The sequence below is a fragment of the Festucalex cinctus genome, chromosome 9 (genome assembly GCF_051991245.1).
Source record: "Festucalex cinctus isolate MCC-2025b chromosome 9, RoL_Fcin_1.0, whole genome shotgun sequence".
NCBI classification, from domain to species: domain Eukaryota; kingdom Metazoa; phylum Chordata; class Actinopteri; order Syngnathiformes; family Syngnathidae; genus Festucalex; species Festucalex cinctus.
The window spans coordinates 14,680,103-14,707,220 of NC_135419.1; the positions used below are offsets into that span (position 1 = coordinate 14,680,103).

General features: G+C 41.9%; 3 protein-coding genes and 1 long non-coding RNA gene across 5 annotated transcripts in view; 3 read left to right on the plus strand and 1 right to left on the minus strand.

The window, feature by feature from the left end:
• slu7 (SLU7 homolog, splicing factor) overlaps window positions 1-3,687 on the plus strand; it is a 4,933-nt gene extending 1,246 nt beyond the window's left edge. The window contains exons 5-15 of the mRNA XM_077531224.1: window positions 1-46; window positions 380-445; window positions 539-670; window positions 752-849; window positions 933-1,000; window positions 1,116-1,255; window positions 1,487-1,648; window positions 1,720-1,821; window positions 1,901-1,978; window positions 3,074-3,196; window positions 3,295-3,687. The exon at window positions 1-46 is cut by the window's left edge and continues 119 nt beyond it. Coding sequence (XP_077387350.1) covers window positions 1-46; window positions 380-445; window positions 539-670; window positions 752-849; window positions 933-1,000; window positions 1,116-1,255; window positions 1,487-1,648; window positions 1,720-1,821; window positions 1,901-1,978; window positions 3,074-3,196; window positions 3,295-3,474 — 1,195 coding nt within the window. The 3' untranslated portion in view covers window positions 3,475-3,687. The remainder of the gene's footprint in view (window positions 47-379; window positions 446-538; window positions 671-751; window positions 850-932; window positions 1,001-1,115; window positions 1,256-1,486; window positions 1,649-1,719; window positions 1,822-1,900; window positions 1,979-3,073; window positions 3,197-3,294) is intronic.
• Window positions 3,688-3,837: 150 nt separating this feature from the next.
• On the plus strand, window positions 3,838-7,460 carry c1qtnf2 (C1q and TNF related 2). The gene is made up of 3 exons (XM_077531227.1): window positions 3,838-4,352; window positions 4,475-4,732; window positions 6,075-7,460. Coding segments are annotated over exons 1-3 (876 nt in total). The 5' UTR covers window positions 3,838-4,351; the 3' UTR covers window positions 6,692-7,460.
• A 177-nt stretch (window positions 7,461-7,637) lies between these two features.
• Window positions 7,638-26,878, plus strand: ccnjl (cyclin J-like). 2 transcript variants are annotated; one of them, XM_077531225.1, is made up of 6 exons: window positions 7,638-7,989; window positions 8,445-8,553; window positions 14,106-14,316; window positions 22,009-22,308; window positions 22,391-22,550; window positions 23,114-26,878. In XM_077531225.1, the coding sequence occupies exons 2-6, from the start codon at window positions 8,485-8,487 to the stop codon at window positions 23,640-23,642; spliced, it is 1,269 nt and encodes a 422-aa protein (XP_077387351.1). In that variant the 5' UTR covers window positions 7,638-7,989; window positions 8,445-8,484; the 3' UTR covers window positions 23,643-26,878. The 2 variants fall into 2 exon arrangements, with proteins under 2 accessions (XP_077387351.1, XP_077387352.1); XM_077531226.1 differs by lacking the exons at window positions 7,638-7,989; window positions 8,445-8,553; window positions 14,106-14,316 and adding an exon at window positions 20,734-20,840.
• LOC144025349 (uncharacterized) overlaps window positions 19,644-27,118 on the minus strand; it is a 64,253-nt gene continuing 56,778 nt past the window's right edge. The window contains exon 4 of the long non-coding RNA XR_013284839.1: window positions 19,644-19,770. This is a non-coding gene — a long non-coding RNA (uncharacterized LOC144025349). The remainder of the gene's footprint in view (window positions 19,771-27,118) is intronic.

Sequence of the window (27,118 nt, forward strand, 5' to 3'; positions counted from 1 at the left end):
AGAGGAACACCAGCGCATAGTGGAGGAGTACGCCAAAGTGGATCTGGTAAGCAAATCACATCGAGTACTCGCATATTGTTTTTTATGAATATGTAGAAACACCCATGTAACTAGGGGCGTGGAAAAGTAAATAAATAGAGAGGGTGAGGAGAGGAATCTTCAGAGAGTGCAGGAGTGAATTGTATCAGTCACTTCCTCTCCTCTCTCCTTGCGAGCCCTGAACTGAGTTTCTTCTCTCCTTTTTGTGTCGTGTTTAATAGATGTCCAACAGGTAACCCTGACACTCACATTAAATGAACATTTCCCCATCTGGCTACAAAGATAATCTCTCAAATTAAAAGTTGATCATGTGATGATATCCTGTTTGTTTACATCTCAGGCCAAAAGGACGTTGAAGGCTCACAAGCTTCAGGATGAGTTGGCATCAGGAAAGCTGGACCAATCGGTAAACATTCTGGACAATGCGCTTGTCCTCTTGTCTCTAAACTGTAACCACGGAAAGCACATTTAATGTGTGGCTTTTTTTTTTTTTCTGCAGGAGCGGGAACATGACAGCGAGGATGAGGATGAAGATAAATACGCAGATGATATTGACATGCCCGGTCAGAACTTCGACTCCAAGAGGCGAATCACCGTCAGGAATTTGCGTATCAGAGAGGACACAGCTAAAGTAAGACACACCTGAACAAAGCGTATATTGTTGTAATATTGCGTGTGAATGTCCATTAATATGAATTTCTGTTTCCCACAGTACTTGAGGAACCTTGATCCAAACTCCGCCTATTATGACCCAAAAACACGAGCAATGAGGGAGAACCCGTACTCCAGCACTGGCATGAACCCTGACGAGTAAGTTCCATCTGAAAATTTATATTGCATAATCTAGTGTTTGGATTAAATATATACATTCCGTTTGGGTTTTTTGTTTACAGAGTGGGATATGCTGGCGACAACTTTGCCCGCTACAGTGGCGACACCATCACCATGGCACAAACGCAAAGTAAGTCACTCATCATCAGGAGAACATGAACACTTAAAAAAAAAAAAATGCATCAATGAGCCTCAATCGATAGCACGCTTATCTCTGAAGTGTTTTGACGCGTTCTCGTTGCTAGTGTTCGCTTGGGAAGCCTACGAGAGGGGCTCTGAGGTGCATCTGCAGGCCGACCCCACCAAGCTGGAGCTGCTTCATCGCTCCTTTAAGGTCAAGAAGGAAGACTTCAAAGAGGAACAGAGGGAGAGCATCCTGGAGAGGGTACGCTATAAATAAGAGCACATCTAAAAAAACTGCCACCAATTGGCACCCTGAACTAAAAATGGCCCAACACATTGAAAGGACTTTAGTTATGTATAACATGACTCCTTCTTGTGACTGCCTCCAAGTTAGCCGTCACATTATTCAGACGCTCCAAAACCACATTTTTGTTTCTGGCATTTCAAAATGGTTTCCCTGCATGAGCATGTTCCACCTCTCTGCGTTCATCAGTATGGCGGCCAGGAGCACCTGGACGCACCCCCGCGGGAGCTGCTGTTGGCTCAGACGGAGGACTACATGGAGTACTCTCGCCACGGCGCCGTCCTGAAAGGTCTCGAGAAAGCCGTGGCTCGCTCCAAGTATGAAGAAGACGTACTCATCAACAATCACACGGTAAGGACGAACGACCGAGCGCAGTTTGACGAGCGTGTTTCTGAACTGACTGTTTTTTTCGTGCTCCTCAGTGTATTTGGGGCTCCTACTGGAAGGATGGCTTGTGGGGATACAAGTGCTGCCACTCAATGGTCAAACAAAGTTACTGCACAGGAGACAGCGGCATTGGAATCGTGAGTACTGTTCAACTTGAACTTTCTGTTCAATATTTACCTTGTAGCTCATGTAATATATATATTTTTAATCTTGAAGAGCAACTCTGAGTGTGTTCCATTCGAAGAGGGTGTCAATGAGCTACAAGAGGAGGAGCAGACCAAAACTCTACTTGAGGTAATAAATCTAAATTTAAATGTGATTTTTCAATTTTGTGCAGCAAGTGTGTAACGAGGGCGGCACGGTGGTCGAGTGGTTAGCACGTCCGCCTCCCAGTTCTGAGGACTCCGGTTCGAGTCCAGGCTCCGGCCTTCCTGGGTGGAGTTTGCATGTTCTCCCCATGCCCGCGTGGGTCTTCTCCGGGTACTCCGGTCTCCTCCCACATTCCAAAGACATGCATGGCAGGTTAATTGGGTGCTCCGAATTGGCCATAGGTGTGCTTGTGCGTATGGATGGTTGTTTGTCTCTGTGTGCCCTGCGATTGGCTGGCAACCAGTCCAGGGTGTCCCCTGCCTACTGCCCAGAGCCAGCTGAGATAGGCGCCAGCACCCCCCGCGACCCTTGTGAGGAATAAGCGGTCAAGAAAATGGATGGATGGATGGAAGTGTGTAACGAATGTTTATCGACACCCCCATTGAAGTTAAAAGTAAACACATAACAAACATAATTACACACATTTTATATTTAAATAAATACAATGTATTTTTAAAACATCACCAATGCTAGCAGCGAATGTAAAATCCCATTGACAGGCTAATAGAAAATTAGCATTGAGTTCTGGGAGTGATATTCTGTCAAATAACTAAAATTCACTCAAAAACGCTCTAGAAACACATACAGACAGGTCATATAACAATACCCAAAGGAATATAATCTTCCTAATCTGTGAAAAATGAACGCATACATGGAATCATACTGCCCTAATTGGGCCGAGACATGCACAGCAAAAACACCCAATATGTATATAATGAGTTACTTTTTTTTATTAGTATTATTTTAATGTATTATTATTTTAGGTTGTTACTAAATGATTTTCTGTTTATTCCTATACACGGAAAATGTTCAGCCAAGCTAGCAATATAATTTCTTAACAAAAGTATATTAGCTTAGTGCTTATTGTTCTTCTTAACATAAACAAGTTGAGACCAACTTAGCAGCACCTCTGCTGGTTTGGCGCAAGTACTGCCCTCAATTTTACTTCACTCAGCAATCAGTATCACGTAACTGAATTCTGAACCAACCTCTGTTTCTGCCACTGCTTGCAACTGTCAGATGCACCAAGAAAAGATGAAAGAGAAGAAAAAGAAAAGGAAGAATAGAAAGAACAAGAAGCACGTCAGCAATGACAGCAGTGATTCCGAGGATGAAGAGAAAAAGAAAGAGAAGCTGAAGAAGGTAGTTTTTTTATTTTTATTTTTATTGTTTTATTTTGCTGCTTGTGCTCACTGTACTGCCCATCGCTTCAGTTGGCTGACCTACTTTCATCCTCGCAGGCTCTGGAAGCAGAAGACACGCGCGTGAAGCATGTGGAAGCAATGATGCAGCTGGACGAGAGAAAAAGGCCGTACCACAGCCTGCAGGAAGTGAAGGCCCCCACCGAGGAGGAGATCGAGGCCTTCCGCATGAAACGCTGCCGGCCCGACGATCCCATGGCTTCCTTTCTTGGACAGTGAACTCGCCCTCGTCCCCCGTTGCCCCCGCCCGCAAAAACTTTAGCCAAGGATTCTCCCAGAGCTGTTACTCGGTGAAACAATATCTCACACAAGATACTCAAGTCGAATCGGGCAGTTCTAGTACTGTGGAGTGCATGTTGACAAATTGGCAGTTTTCTTCCTTTTTAAAACAAGACTAATTACAGTCAAATAAAAGTAATTTTTCTAATTAAATTGCTTTGTGGTACATAATGAAGTTTTATTAATTTACATTTTTCCCTTGTTGTTCTTCTTATTTTTTTTTAATCTCTTATTTTAATTGTTTTCCCCTGAAAGTTAAATAATTCACAGAATCTAATCAATCAGCCAGGGGTGGTCAGGAATTATGTCTCAATCCGACTTTCATAAGAATCTGTCTTTAGAATGGAATGCTTGATTATATATGCTTGAATACAGCGATATCCGACCACACCCATTCCCCCAACAGCTGGACCATGTATCACTGACAAATGCATCCAGGTTTTTATTTATTTATTTTTATCCACCTCTTGCAGACATGAAGAATTTGCAACTTAAGTTTAGAAATTCATATTTGTATTCATGCCATTATATATATTTTTTTAATGCATAATTACTTCAACTGTACAACTGTTGCGCAGACTTGAATTTAATGACATCATGGTGAAAGCATTTGTTGTTTTTTTGGGGGGGGGCTGAGTAGCTGGGCGGATGTTATGGACTGCGAGTCAGTGAGTTGCACATTTCCTTGCAGCGCTTCTTCGAAACAATACACTCTGACTTGTCTATTGAAGGAAAAAAAAAAAATCATGAAAGACCGATTGCTACCTGATGCAGAAGACGGACAGTGAGTGTGTTGAAAGAGCCCATCATCATCACTAGTGAGTTTGTCTACTGTAGAGAATCACCGAATGTAGCCTCGCTTCATTTTAACTGTCTGAGCTTGCATGTGTTCAGAATTTTTGGTCTTAAACTACATTTTCACAATCATTTGCATCCTCAGTGGCTGCTGTGCTTCATGTGTGCATGACGTCCTGTCTGCTGTCGGCGGTCCTCTCCCAGTCCATTAATTCCTCACCCAAGAAAGGACGCAACATCACCATCCACTCTTCGAACCTCGTTTGCAGCCTGCCGGGCGCGATGGGGCCTGCGGGGAATCCAGGAGCCCCCGGGTCACCCGGGGCAATGGGGCCAATGGGGGCGCCCGGGAAGGATGGTCCAGATGGGCAGGATGGTGAAAAGGGAGACAAAGGAGATGGAGGTACTTGATTGTTGGGAGGTTTGTCTCCTACTGAACATTTGGCATGACTTATGGCTTAAAAAGGAGTCGTGGCGATATCAGAAAAAGCTGTTTGGCATCAGCAGTGAACATTTGGCTTTTATAGCATGCATATTTTTTTGTTTTTTAATGAAACAAGTCTGTTGCAAATCCCCAATATGTAACAGAAATCTACAGTTTATCTTTTTTAATTGTTTGTTCTGTGTGATATTTACTGTAATGCCCACTTTTGTGTCGTTCATTCCACAAATGTATGTTCCTCACAAATTTCTCTGATGGTACCATTAGCTAAAAAGAAAGGGGGAAAAAAAAACAAACCTTCCATGTCATAGACAAAGGCAATGAAAACAAACTGAAATTCACACATAGTTATCATGATGATTTAAGGACAGATGTGCTCCTTTGATGCTAAAAAGGATAGCGTGCTATAGAGTTTTAGCTAGCAGGCTAGCCATCATGTTTTGCTAAGCTATTCAAAGACAACCCAACCTAACATTTTATTTGTACTTGTGAGAAAATGTCTTCCCCAAGTAAAATTTTGTAATGACAGCCAATTGATTTATCCTCCACACTCATATACTCTGCTGGATTTCTTTTTATTATTTTGTAAGGAAATCAAAACAAAGCTAAACTAGCGACCTAGCAAAGACCTAGCTAAAACTTTTCCGACATATGGCGACGCAACCACAATTATGTTTTTGTGAGTCTTCCCCAAGCAATTATTTCTTCCTATCTTATTCCATACTCATATATTCTGCTGGTTTTATTTTATTATTTGGTGAGGAAATCAAAACAAAGCTAATCTAGCGAGCTAGCAAAGACCTAGCTAAAACCTTTCCGACATAAGGCGGAGCAATCACAATTATGTTTTTGTGAGTCTTCCCCAAGCAAGTATTTCTTCCTATCTTATTCCATACTCATATATTCTGCTGGTTTTATTTTTTTATTTGGTGAGGAAATCAAAACAAAGCTAATCTAGCGAGCTAGCAAAGACCTAGCTAAAACTTTTGGGATATAGGGCGGCACAACTATAATTATGTTTTTGTGAGTCTTCCCCATGCAAGTATTTCTTCCTATCTTATTCCACACTCATTCTGAAATTTGCTCTTCCACACTCATTCTGCTGGATGTCTTTTATTTATGTTTTCTGTGAGGAAATCAACACAAAGCTAAACTACCGAGCTAGCAAAGACCTAGCTAAAACTTCTGGGACATATGGCGGCACGACCACAATCATGTTTTTGTCGTTTCTGTTCAGCCAGTTTAGATTTATAAAAAGCTTTTCTCCAAAAAAAACAAAAACCTTGTGATATTTCTCCCTCAGGTGATCACGGAAGGCCCGGAAATCCAGGCAAACCAGGCTTAAAAGGCCGCGAGGGCCTCATTGGCAGGGCCGGCCCCCGGGGACTAAAGGGACAACGCGGCTCACCGGGGCCGGCTGGTCAAAGGGGGCAGAAAGGGGACGAGGGGGACGCGGGTCAGATAGGTGAAGCTGGAGGCTGCGATTGCGGCACCGCCGCCCGCTCGGCTTTCTCGGTGGCCGTGTCAAAGAGTTACCCCAAAGAACGCACGCCCATCCGCTTCAGCCGCATCTTGCTCAACGAGGGCAACCACTACAATGCGAGCAGTGGGAAGTTTGTGTGCGCCGTACCCGGAATTTATTATTTCACCTATGACATCACTGTGGCCAACAAACACCTCGCCATCGGGCTGGTGCACAACGGACAGTACAAGATTAAGACGTTTGATGCAAACACAGGGAACCACGACGTGGCCTCTGGTTCCACTGTTCTCCACCTGCAGCATCTAGACCAGGTCTGGTTGCAGATCTTTTACTCAGAGCAGAATGGACTCTTCTTTGACCCCTTTTGGACTGACAGCACCTTCACAGGGTTCCTCGTCTCCGCTGATACAAAAGCTAATTTACAGGGTGACACTTGATATTTCAATTTGCTGAGTTTGTTTAGTTTCCGATCCATGTTTCTTAAAGGAGAACACAAGACAAACATGTTTCTTTGCCCTCACTCGTCTAAGACAAGGTGTTCTGATTAATATTGCGTTTGTGGAACAAGAATAAAGCGGATTAATCCTTCCATTTTCATCAAATTCAGGGAGCTGTCACTTTTGGCCTCTGCTGTTGACGTCAATTTCTGTCGACAGCAGAGGGCGGTATAATGTCAAAATGGCAAATAATACAATATTAATCATAATATGTTTAGAAAACAAACGTTTCAAATGTTGAAAGATATCACACTATATTTTCATTTTTAAAATAAAAATGCAAAGAAGTTGAATGATACAAATTTCACACTTTTTTCCTTAAAACTTTCATGACAATTTTCATGCTATATTTAAACTTGTAGAACATTTGGAAAAGTTGAACTTTACGAACTATCGGCTACTTCCAATATAACAATGTTACAACCAAAATAGAAATCTTAAATACATTCTGAATCTCTGTTTAACTCCTCACGTACTTGATTCGCTCTCACCGTTCTGTTTTCAGTATTTCTCGGTAGGAAAATGTTTGGACACCGACACCAGATGGCGCTAAAAACAAACAAATGGAATGCTTAATGTTCTTATTTCACCAATTTTCGCTGGTCTATTCGGATTTCATAAGCGATTAACTATTCTTACTCGTCTCATTCAGGCTATACAGAACGATTCACATTCCACACATTTCTACATTTTCTATGGCAACATTACCAAATCAGTGCAGACGTTTGTTTGTTGTGTGTTAAATATTGTCAATAAAAACTTAACATTATGTTGGCGGAATTAAAACAATAAATTGAACAATGTTTATGTCTTTGTAATGGCCATCAACGAAAGAGTTAAGGGGGAAAAAAGCCCTGACAGTTGACCAGAGATTTGTAGTCCATTAACGGAGACCGCGTTGAAGAGGACTACATTTCCCAGTCCACAGGAAGGACTTTCGCCAAGCGCACGAGCCTCACGCCGCAACGGCGGCAGCTGGTGCAGCCGAGCAGGCGACTTTGTTACAACGGACGCTTCACCGAGAAAATCGCTGGTAAAAAGTGTCAACACGGCACGCAAAACTGTCCGTGTCGGAATTTGAAATCCTGTCCTTTGAACGAACTTGTTCCGAGCATTCCAAGTGGGCCTTTACGCACATTAAAGAGGGCTTTCTTCAAAGTTGAGCCGAAGCGGAGTTGTCTCATTCAGGATGTCGGACTGAGACAAAGGGGTCTGGGGGGGGCATTCCCGTCGGAGCGGTGAGTGGCAAATGGAACCAGGTCGATTATGGAAAGTTTTCCCGTTGTAATCAAAACCAAAATAAACGTGTCCTCGTCGAGGGGCTAAATGATATCACGACGTGCTCCTTTTCACCCCCCCTTTTTTTACACGATTGTTGAGGGCTCTTTAACTTGTGTGTTGTGTGAGTGCTGCTAACACGTTAGAACAGCTACATGAATGTGGATAGGACTCGTAGTTTATTTCACGACTATTAAAAGCCTTATCAGATATTAACCAGCAGCGTGGTGCAGCCATTTAAATTCCCCATCATTGGAAATAGCCTCACATTAACACTAAATACGAACTTTTTTCGATTAGGATGTTTTGAAAGCCATCTTATGTTATAACCTCTTTCATAAGTAGTCAATATAAAAGAAAAAGTGGTGTTATAATAACTCATTTCAACTTTGCGTTTGCATGTTTTGGAACACAGGTCCAAGCAGATCCTGTAAGTCTCCTCTGGATGGGAAAAGATGGAAAGGGAGTTGCAATGGTGGAAAGGACAGCTCGCTGCAGACATCCATCAGTCCCTCCGCATCAAGGTGAGTTCACCTTGCCAAGCAGCTGCTGCGTTGTTGACAGCATGAACGTAACACTGATGTAGAAACAGATAGTCCCGCTTTCATCACTGGTCGGCTGTCTGCGCTGGAAAGTCCTTTCAGAAGCACTGGCCTACATTTACAACCAAAAAATATTTCCCAATAGTCTCGTAATTTTGCAGTGTTTCTTTTAGCGGCGCACATGATGTACTTGAGCGGGTTTGTAAAATGATAAGTTTATTTTGAGCATAGTTTCCCCATAATGTAAATATGGATAATCGATTCCAGCCTTGACAAAAGTTCTTGCTTTATTTTAATACAAATCTATACAGTACTGTATATCAAACATGACATGGCCTGATCGATTTAAAATCTCTTCATTAGCCAAGTTACCAAAAACAAGCGGAACATGAGAAGCGTTCAACCTGTGGTTTACAGCTGGATGTACGTGTCAAAAAACAACTTTATATCCCATGACATGAGTTTTCCAGTACATTAAAAAATGTTGCTAAACAGAGTTAAATAACCAGCCAAGAATACTGTATAAAAGTCTCCTTGGTGAGAACCTCTGTGTGTCCCCACCAGACTATAACGGGTGATGCATGCAAGCAAATGATTGACACGTCCCTCGGTCACGCCTTCTGTCTCTAAACTCTCTGGTTGGCTTTTTTTTTTTTTTCTTAAATTCTGTCATTTCTCACTATGGAGATGGAACAAAGTTTCTTAGGATGATCCACATTCTTAAACATTGGAGGGAAAATATAATTAAATGACTCGGTTGCCTATTTAAAATAATCTAAATGGAATTACATGGATGAGTTGAGGCTCATTAATTGGGAATGTGGTAATTAACGTTAAGCGTGGTCATATTTTTCTTCCCCCATGCCACTTTAATGGAGACATCTGTCACTCGACTGGCACCTTCAAGTCCATGCCAGCGTCACAACACTGAGTCCCAAGATTATAGATGACTATTTCAGATATATTGATGGCATCAGCTTTTTGATAGTAACGTTCATGAGCACAAACGAAGACGTTCTCCTGCACAATCGTCCATTCTGAAACACAGGCTGTGATTCAGAGTGAGCTGTCAGCTGTACGCAGACTGAACTGCAAATCAACCCGATTGTCCGTCGTAACGGGTTGTGTTAGGCTACTGTGGCTCACGCAAAGAGTGGGGCGAGGAACACGGAATTTCCTTCAGCCCACGTCCGAGACACGACTTCCATGCATCTATTTGGAAAGAGCAGACTGTTACACAAGACAGCGGCTTAAAATAATGTAGTGGTAAAGTTCTCCTCTGCCTTCTGAAAATCTTGAGAGCTATTTTAGTTTGGAAATGACGGCAACACACAGTTTGCCTTAATTTAGAACTTAATGCTAAACCATTGAAAGGTTCAGTAGGCATCTTTCAACATTTAACAAAAGGATACAACACTTTCAGACATTGTCTGATTTTAAATGTGTATGTACAGCTAAAACAAAAATTGATTCCCAGCAAATTTTCTTTTTTTTATTATTATTATTTCTTGTTTTAACTGTTTGTTTATTTCAGCTATGTACAGCACTTGTTGGGTCATTTCTGTGAAAAGTGCTATAATAATAATATATAATAATTCTAATTACTTAATTAAAGCTGGAGTTAATACAAAGTGACAATAGTATGATTTTAAGAAAGATAAATATTTACAAATACTGTGGTAGTTTAATTTTATTTATTTTTTTACATTTTGACAAAAACCTCCTTGTCCAAAAGTAGACAAATCACCGGAACACAAGACAGACATGTTCACTCTTGTTAAAAGGGTAGCCAACACACAAAAATAAAATCTTTTCAACAATATGTTCAATGCAGCCCCACTAGTCTAAACACAACATTGTGATTAATATTGTGTTTGTGGAACGTGAGTTATGCAGCAAAATCCACATGTTTTTAATCCATTTCAGGGGGCAGCCATTTTGCCACTCCCTGTGTTGACTGAAAATGACATCACAGTTGCTCAGGGCAGAACAACCAATCACGGCTCAGCTTCAGTAAATAGCTGAGCTGTGATTTTGCTGCTTAATCATATTCCATAAACACAATGCGTGTTTGTTTTTTTACGTTTTAAGTTTTAATCAGAATATCATGTTTAGACCAGTTGGGCTACATAGAATATATTGAAAAAACAAATTTTGGATTGACTTCTCCTTTGATGTATACTAGTAGTTGATTTCAACTCAACTCAAGTTTATTTATATAGCGCTTTCAAACAGCCTGAACTGTCACAAAGCGCTTTACAGAAAGACAAAAAAAACACATAACATAAAACATTAACACCAATACAATACAATCACAACAAATCAACATTCTTCCATCCCTACATACGCTTTGATGTTTGAATCAGTTTTCAGATGAAAGAGGACAGAATCAGCCTCCTTTCAGCAGTTGATCAGAGACGTGATCTCAGCATGCATGACGTCACACACGTTTGCTACAAGCTAAGTTTGCTAATAAGCTAGCTCATAAACAAGCAGCTGCTGCGTTCGCGATGAGCACCATACACACAAAAAAGAATGGTCCAATTTCCCAGTCCCATCCAAACTGACTCTCCTCCAAGCGCCGAACCTCCATCCACTCCACGACCCGCGTACACCACCGCGCCCAGCGGCGACGTTCGCATCCTCAGCTCCACCGCCGTCCATCCTAGCTAACCGCCGTAGACTGTCCAGTGACGTCGACATTTCCTCCGAGCATGCGAGATTGGTATATTGTGAAATAACCAGTATTATTTAGAATAATATTTCAGTTGAATTTGTTTTAATTGAAAAAAGTCACCGCGACCCTTGTGAGGAATAAGCGGTCAGGAAAATGGATGGATGGATGAAAAAAGTCAAATAGGATTTTTTTAAAATATATGTACTGTATTTTAAAATAACTGTTGTCGACACATTTTTAGCTTGCATGTTACTTCCAGCTAAAAGGTAATTATTCCGTTGATAAAAATATATTTTAAATTTCACCAGGATGGAATAATTCTAGTTTTGTTAGTTTTTTTTTTTTTTTTAAATTCTATTTTGTTTTCAGTATTGTACGGTCAGAGTGAAGCAGTGCGTGCTCGGAGTGTATTTCTGAACACAACAATTAGGGAAGACAGCTTTTGGGTGAGAGTCCGAGCTTATTTTATTTTTATTTTTTGGGGAAACAAAATTTTCCCCCCAAAAGTGTAACTTGTACTCCAGAGTGACTTGTAGTTTGAAAAATATGACATATTGTCTAGCAAATTGTTGTAATTATATGTTTGTGCTGTGTCCATCAGAATCACATGACTTACAGTCTTCATTCGCAAATCAAATACATGCCCAAGTTGGCTATTTAAAAAAAAAAAAATGCCTATTACTGTGTGTCTTGTTGTGTAATTTTACTCATCATATTTAACATTTGTTACTCAGTATGAAAATTATGATTGACTTTACAATGACCAAATCAGCTCCCGAGTTGCTGATTGCGCGCGTGTCATTTCAAGTGTAGGCACAGTGAACACAAATCAACTCTAGTGGAATTTGTGGCATTAAAAGCCCCTCACGCAGCGTTGTGGTTTCCTGCACAGTTGCCCGCTCCCCCCACAGTCTGCTCCAGCCTTAATGACGTTTGCTGCGGCGCTAATGCCCTGATGTGGGAGATAGTGGCACAGCGAAGCATGTGGCAAATTATCAGACATGCAAATCAGCCACAGGCAGCTGTGGAATCCTTAATTATGGCGCAGGTCCCCCCACAAAGGCACCTCTCCACTCCCCTCCGAGCACCCCCACCCACCCTCGTCCTCGAACGCACACCCCAGGTCTCCCGCAACCCTTGTACCCCCAGACAGACAGATGGACGGGAGGCAGTGGGAGGAGCGTTTGGGCGGACTGGATGGTATGGTGGATTCTGGCAAGGGGGGGTGGGAGTTGCTTTATGCGGATTTGGGGGGACTGTTTATTTTTGGATTCCATTGAAGAGTCACTCTGAGGATCTTTTTTCTTTTTTTTTTTCTTTTTTTTTTTTAATGGCGTTCAAGATAAATAGGCAACATTTTGTGTAATCCTGCCAGAGTGAACAATTTGCCCTCATGCTCAGCCTAATGCAGTCCTGATCAAAATCTTGTTTAACTAAAACTAACCAAAAAACTAAAATTCAATAAATAATTTCGTGAATGAAATGAAAATGCTTTTTAAAACGACATTTTATGTTTTCAAACCTAATTATACGAAACTATAGCAAAAATGTTCTTCGTTTTAGTCTTTGCCAATTAATTTAATGCACGAGCCTTTGGGGATGATTTTAAATGTGATTTTAAGTAATTTATTTTGATATTAATCGCCGCAATAAGGACGTTTGAAAGTATGTCACACAGAAGTGATGTCATCTAGCAGCAGTCAAGAGAAAAGCACCTTCAGATGGCGTCGCTCCTATGGTGTTTTTTTTTTTTAAATATTGTGCACAAGTAATAGACTTAAAAAAATAAATAAATAAATAAAAAACTCAAATCAACTTTATTTATAAAGCGCTTTAAGAACAGGCGTTGCTGTATACAAAGTGCTGTACATAAACATCAGTTTTGCCGAAAACAAGAACAAAGCAAACATTTTGCGAATGTGAATACAGGTTTTCTTTTTTTTTTTTTTACAAGTAAATAAGCAAAAACTAATACTGAAACTAACTAAAACTAAGTATTTATTCAATAACTAACACTAATAAAACTAACAGAACCACCCGGAAAACTAATTAAAACTAACTAAATTTAAAAAACAAAACTCAAAACGAAACTAAATGAAAATTGCAAAACTATAATAACCCTGGTCCTGGTGTGATTTATTTTGTATTTTTTCCCATGTAAAGACCCTTCACAATTTTCAAATAGGATTACTCCGGCAATCTCCGAATAAATCCAAATCAAAAGCCTTTGTTTTGACTGCATTTCGAAGAGAGCAAAACAATTTTGGGAGCACAAATATTTTCGGCCCCGAGCAGCTTAAGTGGGACGAACGACGCTCCTCTGTGAGCTTGCACAAAACTAAATATCAAATATGCCTTGAATACTCTCGGGGAAGATGCCTTGTGCTTTCTTAGTTTTTCTTTTTTCTGTGGCTGAGCGAGACGACGTCGAGGCTGATTCAATGCTCATGCTCCTGAGGATCTTCCTTGCACTTTGAAACACACGCAGCTAATTGGACATGAATAGGAGACGCATGTGCTTGGGGGGAAACCGAATCCTATCCACTTCTCCATCCTTGGGAAGACCCCCCCTCCCCCAAACAACACACAGACACCAATACTGTGAGACCTCCTCAGTGACCCAAATTAGCTCCTCCTCACCACAACAAAGGAGAAATAAATGAAACCGAAATGAGTGGATCAAGTTGTGATGTCAACAAAGGTTTATGAGTATTTTAACCTCCCAGCACATCTCCTGTAAACTTTGTCACCATTATTATGCATGTAGTTTGCTGCCCCCGTATCTCTCTGCCGCTACTTCCTGTACAACCCCGCCCCCTGCGCCATTGACGCGTTCTTTCCCCTCTCTTCTCCAAAGGAGCTGAAGTTGCCCGTCTACCGGGCCCACTCGCCACAGATCGGCATGCGTCGCTACTTCGCAGACTTGTTGGCCATCCTGAGCAATCGCTACCAGTTATGTCCCACGGCGCGCCACCTGGCCGTCTACCTGCTGGACCTCTTCATGGACCGCTACGACGTGGCCGTCAAGCAGCTCTATGTCATCGCCCTCTCCTGTCTGCTCTTGGCCAGTAAGTCGTTCGTTCGTTCATCGTTCAGTGAGCGCACACAAGTTGCAGTCGGACGACGCTTACGCACAGTTCGCATCGAGTATTCCACAAAAAAAGCGGTTCAGGTAGTCAAAAAAAAGTCATCCAATCTTTATTGATAACAGTTCAGGACATTAACGATTCCTGTTTTTCTTGAAATTTGCTGTTCTCATGAATAGACGTGTAACGTAGGACTGTGCAAATAATTGAAATTCAATTACGTTTTCAATTAGTACACTCCATAATTACAAAATCGGCATCATCGTTAACAAAAAATAAAAGATTATTAATACTTATTTTGAGTTGTTTAAATGTATATATTTGCACCTTTAAAATGACAAATTTAATAAATCTTGTTTGGTCCAAAAGGAACTTGCATAATTATAGTGTTTCAAATAAATTTGTCTTCATATATATATTTTTTACATCTATAATTAAACATTTACTTGTTTTGTACCAAAAAAAACCCCCAAATGATTGTCCTAATCGTGATTGCAATTATTACCAAATTAATCATGAATAATATTTTCTTCATAATCCAGCAGCCCTACTGCAACGATTAGTTGATTAATTAATAACAAATTTATTGTCAAATTAATCAATTTTTGATAATTGATTGTTTAGATGTATATTTTTAAATTTAATTATTTTAAATTTTCAATTGTCCAAATGGTTGGAATTTCAGCAGTAAATATTCTCAATTTCTGCAATCCTTGCAACAGGTCCCACGTTCAAAGCCCAGACGAGTCACCAATAGTATGTTACATTATGTTTGTGCACTGTTTATGGTAGCCCATAATTGATAACAAAACAAATTGAGAAAAAAATGACAAACACAAAACGTTCAGACTAACATTAAACTTAAATGTCAAGTAGGGGCCGCATATTTGAAACTCCAGCTATAATAGGTACAGTAGCTTGTATACATTTCATGCTTGCAATTTTGTTTTTGTTATTCAAAATTCAAATACATTTACAATTTAATTTATTGATCATGGGACTAGTGAGAAATGTATTTAAAGCGTGTGGGAGGAGTAAAACTATTTAGAAAAAAAAAACCTATTGTGGTGTCTCGAATTTTCTCGTATTATGGGTTTTTCATCGCAAAATGTTGATAAACGGGGTTCACTCACTGCACATCAAACTTCCCAAAGCTTCACACAAATCCAATTTTCATGACTGTTTGCTGTTTTTCAGTATGCATTCAAGTCAAAATACGTCTACAATGCCGACATACTAGTCCGATACAAGCTCTTTGTACAAAAATCATACAATTCTGTTTGTGTTTGACTGGCTTTGAGTTTTTTTGTGGTACTCGAAGGCAACCTTTGGCATCATGGGTAATTAGGCTAATGATGGTGTCTGGAACGGGGCCCACTCGCTTGGGAGGGTGCGGCCCCCGTGTGTGTGTGTGTGTGCGGGCGAGTCAATGACGCTCAGGCCAGGCTTTGCAATCAGTCTTCTGTTCGGTGGGATGGATTAGAGAAAAAAGGTTACACTGAAAAGAAATGCTTTGAGGGTAATTATAGATGTTGTCAAGCCAATCCGGACAGCGCTTGTGCTGCGTTTTGTGATGGATGAGCTCTTTTTTTTTTTTTTTTTAATAGAATCTTTTGATTGGGTGTTTTGGGTTTCCACCGATGTCTTCCAGGTAGCCTCCGTCATGATTGATGAGGGTTGTTTGATTCGGTGTTGTCTCGACTTTTATCTGTCTTGGGGGATGCCTTGGAATCTGGGCCAACTATCAAACTTCAAAATGTTCTGGTTAATTAATGGCTACCTCCTTTGTGCCTCCCAGTTGTCATCGCTTAATCCTGTTAACTGCATTGTGTCTTTCTGGGTGGATGTTTGTTCATGGGTGATCTTCTTTTGCCGTAGTAAGATTAGCGTCTGATTTTCAGCCCCCCCTCTGGGAATCCGTGTTATTGGCTGTTGGAAGCATTTATTTAGGGACCTTGCTGTTTTCCTCAGAGGAATGTCGTGTTGTGTCTTATCTTGGAGGCAGTGATGTCCTGGAACGATCACACATCCTGACTTGATTGTGTGTGTGTTGCAGAAAGAAATGAAAACAAAAAAAAGGGAACATCCTGCAAAACTCTGGGATATTGACGATACACATTGCACCACCACAGGCCTCCTCCGAGCCCCGGGGTGGGGAGGAACTGAGGGCCGAGGGGCACCTGCCATATGCTCTCCGAGTCGGCCCTCAAACAAAAGCCCGTCAATGCAAGCGGGACACGCAGGCGGAGAGGGGGGGAGGGGAACGCAGCCTGAGAGCAGGGAGGTTGTGTGTGCTTGCATGGCGGAGACTTCAAGCTAACATTGCTAAATGACGTGTTGGTCGCCAGGGCAACCTGGTGACCGGCTCGTAGAGATTTTTTACTCCGCTCGACGTCATTTGCATATTTGCCGGTCTCTGGTTGTGTGCCCTTTCACCTTTTTCTACCGGGTCTGTTTCCACTTGATACTCTCACCTTGCCTCGGACCAGCATGGCAAGCCAGTCTTGGGTGGGACAGGGCAGGCCAGGAAAAGCAGACCACCATCCTTGGGGTGGTTGGGAAATACTTCAAAGGCAAGTTAGGGGATGATGTTAAACGTGGTGGGGGGGGTTGCAAAGTGAGATATGTTGAAAGGAACTCAACCACCCAGTGGGGTCTCCCAAAAATGTATATCAAAAGGGACCCACCACCACTATTCTGCATCCTTTTTGATAATAGTTCTCACAAAAATGGCTCTCATAGTCCCATGTCTCATTTGAATGCATGATTATAACCTCATGTCAGTTAAAAATAAAATAAATAAAATATTAACTCGAATCCGCATTTACGTGCTTTGTGGCACACACTGGCCACTTCACTGGCCATTAGCATCAAAGGTCAGGGGTCGACTTGGACCTGCATTGTGAGAGCCGCCGCAAGCCAGGGGTGGCAACACGGAGATTCTATGATGGAGCTGTGAGCAATTTCACACTCCTGATGAAAGATGAGGCGGCAAATAAAAGGAAATTCCTCCGTGGATGTCAACACAAAGAGAAAAAAGAAAGAATGAAGCAAAGGATGAATATTTCTTTCAAAAAAAACACACACATTTGTATTTTAAATTCATAGTTTTCATGATGTTGTCATTCATGTAGCACATAAGCAATAGCTCATTCTTGTTTTATTAATCTCATTACTATTGTCAACACACTTCACTTGTCACAAGTCGTGATCACCTTTTTAGTTTTGTTAATGTGCAGATACAAAAAGTCACCAATTAAATTGTAATCGATGAAAACTCACAGGTGAGTCTAATAATCCTCAGAATTCGGACAAATGTTGAAATCTCACTCGGGCTGAAGCACTCGATCTTCTTCAGCTTACCTGCTATCTCCTGTCGAGCAGCAGAAACAACTCTTTGGGTTTCTAATCCCTCCCTGCCCCACTTCTTCTCCGAACCGCACACCTGGCAAGAGCCCCTCCATCCTGGTCTTGCCTCTTCCTAACCCTTGACCTCTAACCCCGCCCTGTTTACCCGGCCTGTTCTCATCTTTACCGTCACCTGTGCTACGTGGTGAGAATGATAAAGGAGATGTGTCCTGTCCTCTTAAGAGGCTGAACATTTCGAAATTGTATCGCCTGCTCGAGCCGTTGACTTCAGATTAAGATCATCCTGCCGCCTGCATTCCAGGTAGGCTGAACTAACTGGCTTGGAATGCACCAACCGGCTCGATCACAGCAAAACAAAGCTGCCCTTTGTCTTGATATAGCATCTGCCTTACAATATGTGCAAAGCTTTATAAATAAATGAACATTTATTGTGTTCTATTAAAAGGTAAGTTAACCTTACACATTTCTTGACAATAATATATGTGAGTAGAGTTATGCAGCAAAGTCCAGCCTTTTTATCCATCTCTGGGGACGGCCATTTTGCCACTTGTTGTCGACTGAAGATGACATCACAGTTGCTCAGACTTCAGGCAACAACCAATCCACAATTCACCTGTTTTCTGAAGCTAAGCCGTGATTAGTTGTTACTTGAGACCTGAGCAACTCAGATGTCATTTTTCACTCAACAGCAAGTAACAAAATGGCCGCCTTCTTATATTGATACTTGAGCTGCTGGATTTTGCTGCTTAACTCATATTCTACTAACACAATATTAATTCACCCAAAATACCGTATTTAGACTAGTTGGGCTGCATTGAACATATTCTCAAGATTTTTTTTTTGTATGTGTTGACTTCCCCTTTAAAAGCAAAACTAATGACTATACACTTAAAAATATCTTATTGCTGACTTGAGTTGATCTCCAGTCGCATGGCAGATGAACTATTTAGCTGTTGGCCCCTTTCAAAACCGGAATATAGGCAATATTCATATTTTGATTACTCCAGCCATGTAAACATGCACATTGCAAAACCCCAAATATGCTCAAAACCCGACCGAATAAGACAGGAACTACCGGTACTTGGTTACGTGGCGGCCATCTTACATTGCCACTTACTAAACGAGCCCAACTTGAATACATTGATTTCTCCATGGCGGTTTCACATTATTTTCTGTCTCTACAGCGAAAACACCACATTGTATGTATGTGTATGTATTGTTTATATATACACATATGCATGTATAAAAGTGAGTATGGCGTGTAACTCACCAGAAATATACATGCAAGCAGGGGTAAACAAAAATGGTGAAACATGCATGGTGCATAATTTTAAAGGGGAAATCACCCCCCCCAAAAAAATTCTTGACAAATAATGTGTTGGGTTTTTTTTCAGCCCCACTAGTCTACATATGGTATTCTGGTTAATATTACGTTAGTGGAATATGAGTTAAGCAGTTAAATCCTACCCGTTATTATCAGTATCAGAAGGTGGCCACTTTGTTGTCGAGTGAAAATGACATCACCGTTGCTCAGGTCTCAGGTAGCAACCAATCACAGCTCAGCTTCAGAAAACAGGTGAGTTGTGATTGGTTGTTGTCTGAGCAACTGTGACGTCATCCTCAGTCAACAGTAAATAGGAAAAATGGCGGGCCCCTGTGTTGGATAAAAAGTGGCAGAATTTTGCTGCATAACTCCACAACGCAATATTAATCAGAAAGTTCTGTTACGACTCACATTGAACATGTTATTATCAAGAAATATTTAAACTAAAATTGGTAACTCTTGACGTCTAATGGGGTCAAATATGTTGAAAGAGATTTTTGACTGGGAAACAATATATTTAAAACTATCAACAAAAGCTGTGCTTTTGTCACATTGCTTTGTGTGTGCGCATTTTGTTTTTAAAAAAGCTGATGTTCCATGTATTTTACCCAAAGACAAAAGATCACAATCGGAAGATTGACTTTTCGGATAAAACAGGCTGCGGCCATGTGGCGATTGGGCGTATTGATGGCTTTTTATGGCACCGTCTGTGTGGACATAGCGGTCCGGCAGCAGACAGCTCCCTGCAAGCAAGAGGACACGAGGGTGAGACAGAATGTGGCGAGTGGAACGAGTGTAAACAGCCTCGTTTCGCTCGCGCTTCCTGTTGTGGCAGACAGAGGCCATTACTGCCTCTCTGCTAATTACCCCCTTAGCCAGTTGAGCTGCAGTTGCCCCCTCGCCCAGACTGGTTCAGTCACAGACACGCCGACCCTGCCCCCATTTAACAGTAGGTCAGTGCTAAAATTCGCACTTGGTAGGAAGGAGCAGCCATTGGTTGACGCTAATTGAGGTCTGTCAAACATGTTGCTTTTTATTTTTGTCACAAGGCCAAAGGCGCTCAGATTTCAATTTTTCTCTGCGGTATCTGCGCACACAAGTGTCTTATCACCACAACGTCTCTGCATGGTCATTGTTGAAAGTTTGATTTTTAAAGCATGCCCGTTTGATTGAACTAAATCTTCACTCCTGATTGGTCACACAAACCCCTGAGGCGTTGGGCAGTTGCTATGGAAATGAGAGGTGGGGGTGTCTGCTCTTCATGATGCTGTAATGTCCGCAAGGCTATGTAGTCAGCGAGGAGGCTGTATGAGGGCTGAAACGGATTTTATTCATAGACAGCGTCAGATTTGTGTAATCCTGAATGAGCATCATCGAGTTTGCTTCCTGCACTTGCTAGCTTAATGGCTTTTCTTCTCAGCCACATGTTCAGTGCTGGTCAATTTATCCGCTCACGATAAGCAGGCGCTTGCTTTGTTCAAGCTTGATGCGCCGGTAGGCTCTTTTGTGATGATCCAAAGCTTATTCCTTCCTATTTTACGTTCACGTTTGCGTCCTCATTCTCATCCACATCGAATCGTGAGCATACCAGAACTGGAGCTACTGTACTTCCTGCTTCCGTGTCTGAGAATGATGGGAAATGTATTCCTGCTAGCCTAATACAGCGGTCGCATTAGGATAGCATAAGACCTGGTTTAATTGCTACCACCCAGCTTTTCTGGCCTCATATTTCCAGTTTCAATGTGGAACCGGCAAGAGTTAAACGGTACAACTTCAAAGAGATGCCGGCACCGAGCAAAAAGGTTGGATCAGGGTGAGTGCATTGACTTGTTTACAGGTGTTGAAGTGAAACCTAGATATCATTTAGCATTTGCTATAGTATAATAGGCTTCCGTAGATGACAAGTTATCAAGTAGTAGTTCTACTTGAGCAATGTTTAAGCGACAGACAAATTGTTTATTGCGTCTTTTACTGCTGTACACATTTTTTTCTGTAAGATTTGTTTATTTGTTGCTGTTTACTGTACAAGTCTGCCAAAATGCTGTTGTCACTCTGAAATCGCTCCGACCCCACCTTTATTATTTTTTTAATTATTATTATTATTATTATTATTTTTTTTTTTTTAAATCTTTTTATGGTCTGTCGTCAATAGCTGTACAATGAATGGGTTGGTGCATGAAATCCACAACAAGCGGCAGTTTGTCAGAAAGCAAACCGTTTAGCCTAATGCTAACAATGCAAAATGCCATTGATGGGCTAACAAATAGCATCTGTGTTACTGTTACACACATACTGTGTTAAATGCAGTGTGAAAAGTCACTGAGAGCCTTCGAAAAGCAAAACGCGTCAACAAGGGTGAATTAAAAGGGTTTTAGAGTTTGAATTTTATCTCATAATTTACTAAAAAAAAAAAAAAAAAAAAAAAAAAAAAGGACGTGAATGATGTTTCAATGATGTTTACATGTTTCACTTGTCACCGTGTAGCTGATTCATATCATGATGATAATAAATTTCATCTGTCATGACCAGAGTCAGGCAAGGGTTATGCTTACTGTCATGACTAGGGTCAGGCAAGGGTTATGTTTGGGTCATGACCATGCGGTCAAGTGTCTGTTTTGAACTGATGTAACCAGCATCTAGTTTCAACTGGTAAGATGCTATGTCATGTCAGAAGCTGTGTGATGTCAGGAATTTTTAATTGCTTTATCTGGTCAACAGCCAATCAGATAATTCCATGTCAGTCCTGTTACCGACATGTCTAGCCACAACCAATCAGATCGATTCACTGTCTATATAAGATGTCTGAGAAATGTGTGTGTTTGTCGGATTATTACTTCTTTTCCTCTGTGCAACTCTCGTTGTTTCTCGTCTAGTCAAGTTTGTTCCACGCCTCTCGATGTTATGCGAATAGTTAAAATCTTATTTGTGTCTGCGCTTTGAGATCCAACCTCAGAACCTAACAAATTTCTGTCCCTTTTCAGGTAAATTTGAAGAGAAGGAGGACAGAGTCCCCAAACTGGAGCAACTGAACTCCCTGGGCTTCATGTGTAATTTGAACATGATTCTCAACAAGAAGGATCTGATCAGAATGGAACTTCTGCTGCTGGAGACATTTGGCTGGAATCTGTGCATGCCCACGCCGGCCCACTTCATCGACTACTACCTCAACGCCTCGGTCCAAGAGGGAGATCTGTACAACGGCTGGCCCCTGTCCTCCCTGGCCAAAACCAAGGCTTTCATGGACAAGTACACACACTACTTCCTGGAAGTCTCGCTGCAAGGTGGGTGGGATGCGAATGGACTGTTGTGGACTGAAAACTCTCAAAACCTTTGTGCTTGAATATTTATATATATTTTTTTTAGATCACACTTTCCTTAGTTTCCGACCATCCCAAGTTGCTGCCGCCTGCGTGGCAGCGTCACGTATTTGCCTGCAGATTTCCCCCAGCTGGACTACTGCGCTGCATCTACTGACCGGCTACACATGGGACCACCTGACGCAGTGCATTGAACTCATGCTGCTGTAAGACGTGCTAATTACTCAGACACCACCAGATTGAAATCTTTTCCATTTCATTTAGCTCCGTATTATTGATGGGTCCTGCCTGTGGGGTGGTAATAGACCCATTATAAGACAGGCTGATTATCGGCATTTTTGGTGGCTTTTATTATTATTTTTTTTAATCCAATGTGATAGGCGATGAATTACAAACTGACTTATTTTGAGGTGTTAAGTTAGGAATTTGTTTTAATCAAAATTGCCAATATTTACGAACAAATATTGGCTAGATATCGCCCTCCTTGACTACTAAGAATTGTTGTCTGCACTAATAAAAACGTATTTTAGTGTATCACTACTGTGGGAGTTAAATGCTTTGATCCAGATTTAACTTGGCCTCTCGGACAGGGATGGGCAAGTAAAACGAAGGCAAAGGGGGTTGGGTGCTTCTGTGAAAATGGCTACGGGTGAACGAGTTAATTAATTGCCCACAGCCGGCCAGTTGCCCACCCACGCTGTCAATGCACACATTTGTTTGTTTTCTCTAAATCCAGAAATTGACCCAGGTGTGCCTTCCCTCTCCGCAGCGCTCACGACAACGACGTCAAAGAGGCCAACAAAACAAAGTGCGCCGCCGCGCCCCGAGCTTCTTCCCTGCAACCTCAGGGCCAAATGTCGCACGTCTCCCCGGCGTCGGCCGCCCAGAGGCCACCGTCTTCCTCGTCCGCCTCCGCCACGCCGCAGCTGCTCTTTCAGCCGGACCGCTTCCCAAACCCGTCCCAACATTCCCCCTCCCTGTCTCAGCTGCACACGCTCGCCGACGCGCCGGCTCTGGGGCCCGCGCTCAGCGTGTCTCCGGACTTTTTCCCTGGCCACCGGATGGGGCTCCTGGGAGGCGGGGCTTCTTGCCTGACCGCCGCCGGCGCCTTCCCTTCCTATTCAAGCCTGGCCTCCGGCCTCCAGGCGGCCGGAGCGCGCGCGCTTCCGCTCCAGGGCCCCATATCGGTTCAGATGGCCCTCGCTGGAGGAGAGGCCCGCCACTGCCTGAGCGTGGCCTACACGGGGGGCTACCTGGGGGCTCACCACGCTTTCGCCGCCGGCTGCTTCGACAGGTGACGCCAGGGGATGGAGCGAGAGCGGCAGTGGGAGCGCGCCGCGGCACTCCCGCCGTCCCCGGCGCCTCTGGTGGATCTGTCCTCTCTCTCCGTCGCCACGGCAACGCCGTCTTCCCGCCCCGCCCTCCCTCCCCTCTCGCAGAGACATCTCAAACGCAAGCAGCGGTCCAAAGACAAAAGAGAGCCGGTGGAAGTCATCACCCTGACGTGACGATGACGAGATTTGGAAAAGTACACACACACACACACAAAAACAACAAAGCTGTGAAAAGGATATTTTGCCGTTTTGATTAGATATATATTTTTCAAAAGACGAATTCTACTAAAATAACCAGATTTTTGTGAGGAAATAACTTTGGGTTGTTTGTGTTTTCAGTATGCGCATGTCAGCAAACACGTATAGGCTGAAGGGGCCCCTCGGGGAATTCCTCGCTGCATTAAGCCCTTGAGGGGCGGAAGAATTTCTTGTTCAGTGCACAGCAGGTGAGGTCGACAGCTTAAAAAAAAAAGAAGAAAAACTGCACTGGCCCGCTTTATTCCCCCCCCCAAAAAAAGTCAAGAATCTCTCCTCTCCGCTTCCAAAGTCGAACCTTACAGCAAAGATAGGGCGAACCAAGTTGTAAAGATTTGATGTGAGGACCAGGAAGTGGTGTACGTGTACATCGAAAATTCTGCTACTGCTGCTGCCTTTGATTGAACTGCTGGTTCCGTCCGTCCGTCTGTGTTAATGATGTTTACATGAACCACTTGAGTATCAGGGACTTGAACAAGATTACTTGAATATTACGTTGGAACATGCCATAGCTTTTATTTATAAACGTTGGTTTTGATACTGTTTATTTTTGTTTTATACCAACTAAGAACATCACCTTTGTTGTCATACAGGCTCAGGTTACAAGCTAAAACTTGCCTTTACGTTGTGCGATAATGCTTTAAGTCATGGTTGGGGAGAACCTACCAACCATGTGTTTTTAAAAACAACATTTCAAAGTGGCTGTAATCAAAATCCCCGAGACATTTAACCCACAAATGTTGATAATTATAAACATCTGCTCCGTCATTCCTTCATATATTAAAGCCCAATGCAGCAATATTGGGAGGCCAGAAAGTGTACTGTATTCCCCCTAAAGAGGATGTTTGTACATTAAAAAAAAAAAAAAAAAAAAAAAAAAAAAAAAGATGGCCACACAAACATCTGCATCCAGTCGAGTGTAATTGCCATCCATGTTTGTAAAGCCCCCAATTTTCCACTTCCTGTTAATTTAAACACATCCAGATTCTGTGTGCCAGTCAGGGCGATGCCTCAAATGGATGTTCGCCTCCGAACCTGTGTTAAATTTTCAGCTGGAGTTACAGCTGGAGTGGATGAACTTGACGAGGGAAAGTCGACCCCAAAATTTTCTTTATAATATGTTATATGCAGTCCGACTCGTCTTAACATGATATTCTGATTTAATATTGCTTTTGTAGAATATGAGTTGAGCAGCAAAATAAATCCATTTGTAGCCATCTCAGGGGGCGGCCATTTTGCCACTCGCTGTCGACTGAAAACGACGTCACAGTTGTCAAAGTAACGACCAATCACTGCTCAGCTTGCAAATGTCACATGACCAACCTCAGTGGTTGTCGTTACCTGACCTCTGAGCACCTGCGATGCCATTTTCAGTCGACAACAAGTGGCCGCCTGAGATGGATGAAAACGTATGCAGTCCACGAACACAATAATAATCATCTGAATATTGTGTTTAGATTAATTAGGCTGCATACAACAGAACATTTGTGGGTTGACTTGCCTTTAAGTACTTATTTCCTTCACTGATAAAAGGGTCTTTTTCATTCAGTTACTTTTTGTACAGTTTTACATTCCCTTCTGAGTTTGAGCGTTTGGGAATCTCGTACGTGCTCATTCCTCATGACTTCCCACAAAGGTGCAATATGTTTTCTATCCTGTATGAATTGAACACGCCATTACTGTACTTACGGTGTTGTTGGTGAACACCGCTTGACTGTTTTTATTTTTGAACAATTGCGTTACATCTCCGCCAGAGGGCAGTGCGACATACAAACACACTTGACTATGTTGCGTGTTGCAGCCACCACCTTTGAGGTGAGGGAGAGATGTTACTGGAAGTATTTGTCTTTAGATTTGCGCGTTACTGTGTGTTTTATTTGCGATTGGTGCCGATTTGACTTGCACCGAACTACACTGACACACCTCGAACTTCCATGTTATATTTTTTACTTTTTTTTTCTTTTTTTAATATATCAACTAATAGTTTTACTTTGTCACACTGAATTGTAAAATTGTGTTTTTTTTGTTGTTGTTTTTTTTAAATCATGTGCCACGGGAAAATAAACATGTCAATTGTGGTTGGGGGTTTATTTTAGCTACAGCTCTTGTATTGGATCACCCGGAGCCCCTCTGGTGTCAGGGTCTGAATTTTTATTTATTTTTTGCTAATCTGTACCCACAGTTCCGTACCCACAGTTTAGCTCTTCTGTGGCGTTCTGTAATACGCATGCGCACGCAACGTTCGAGTGGTTGCTTGACAGCAGTATGGGCTCTTTGCACAAATCCAGCACTCCCTCAACTCAATACCACTCCTTCATTTCCTGTCTTTCATGAGTGGACAATACAGGTGTGCCGGATCTAAGTAATCAGGATGACATTGGTCAGACACACCTGGATTAATCAGTTTATCCACTCATGAAAGACAGGAAACAAAGGAGTGGCATTCAGTTCAGGAAGTAGTCGAGCTGTGCAAAGAGCCCATTAGCAGCGAACGGCTGCTTCTTTTCATCTTAACCACCAGGGAACCGGAAGACTTATGTATTCAGTTAATGTGTAATGTTGCGCTTGTGCCACTGTGAGGCGATCGAACACTTTTCTTCCTTCTTTCTTTTACTTCCGCGTTTAGCCTGAAGGCTGTTGAAATGCAGACGTGTTTTGTTGTGCTCCGCCGTACTTGGTTAAAGAAACTTCATCTTTTCGTCATCCATTCATCCGAATGGATCGTTAAGATGCCAAAACTAGTCTACAGTTTAAGATTGAAAAATTCAGAGGTTTTGGAAGTATTTTCAAGATTGGCTGCAGCACAAGGGTATTCAATTTAATGTGCTGTCGATGAAAGAGATCCAATTTGGAATGAATATTCACGATAGGAAAGTTGACTTTGGTGTCAATGTCTTGCTTGTATTGAGTAAACAGTTTAACAGTTTATTCACAAATGTCGTTTTTTTTTTTTTTTTTTTTTTTTTTTTAAAACAAATCCTAGTATGGCTCACTTGAAGAATGAGATCTGTCTCTTTGAAAAATCGTTAAGGTTTATGAATCAGAAAAATGACCTTGCTTTTGAAGTTTTTTTGAATGACTTTGACTTGATTTAGAAGATTTATGGGATCCTTTAATTTTGACAATTTGTAACACTGCCCCTTGTTCTTTATTTGTTTAAAAACAAAAAACAAAACTGCTGTCAA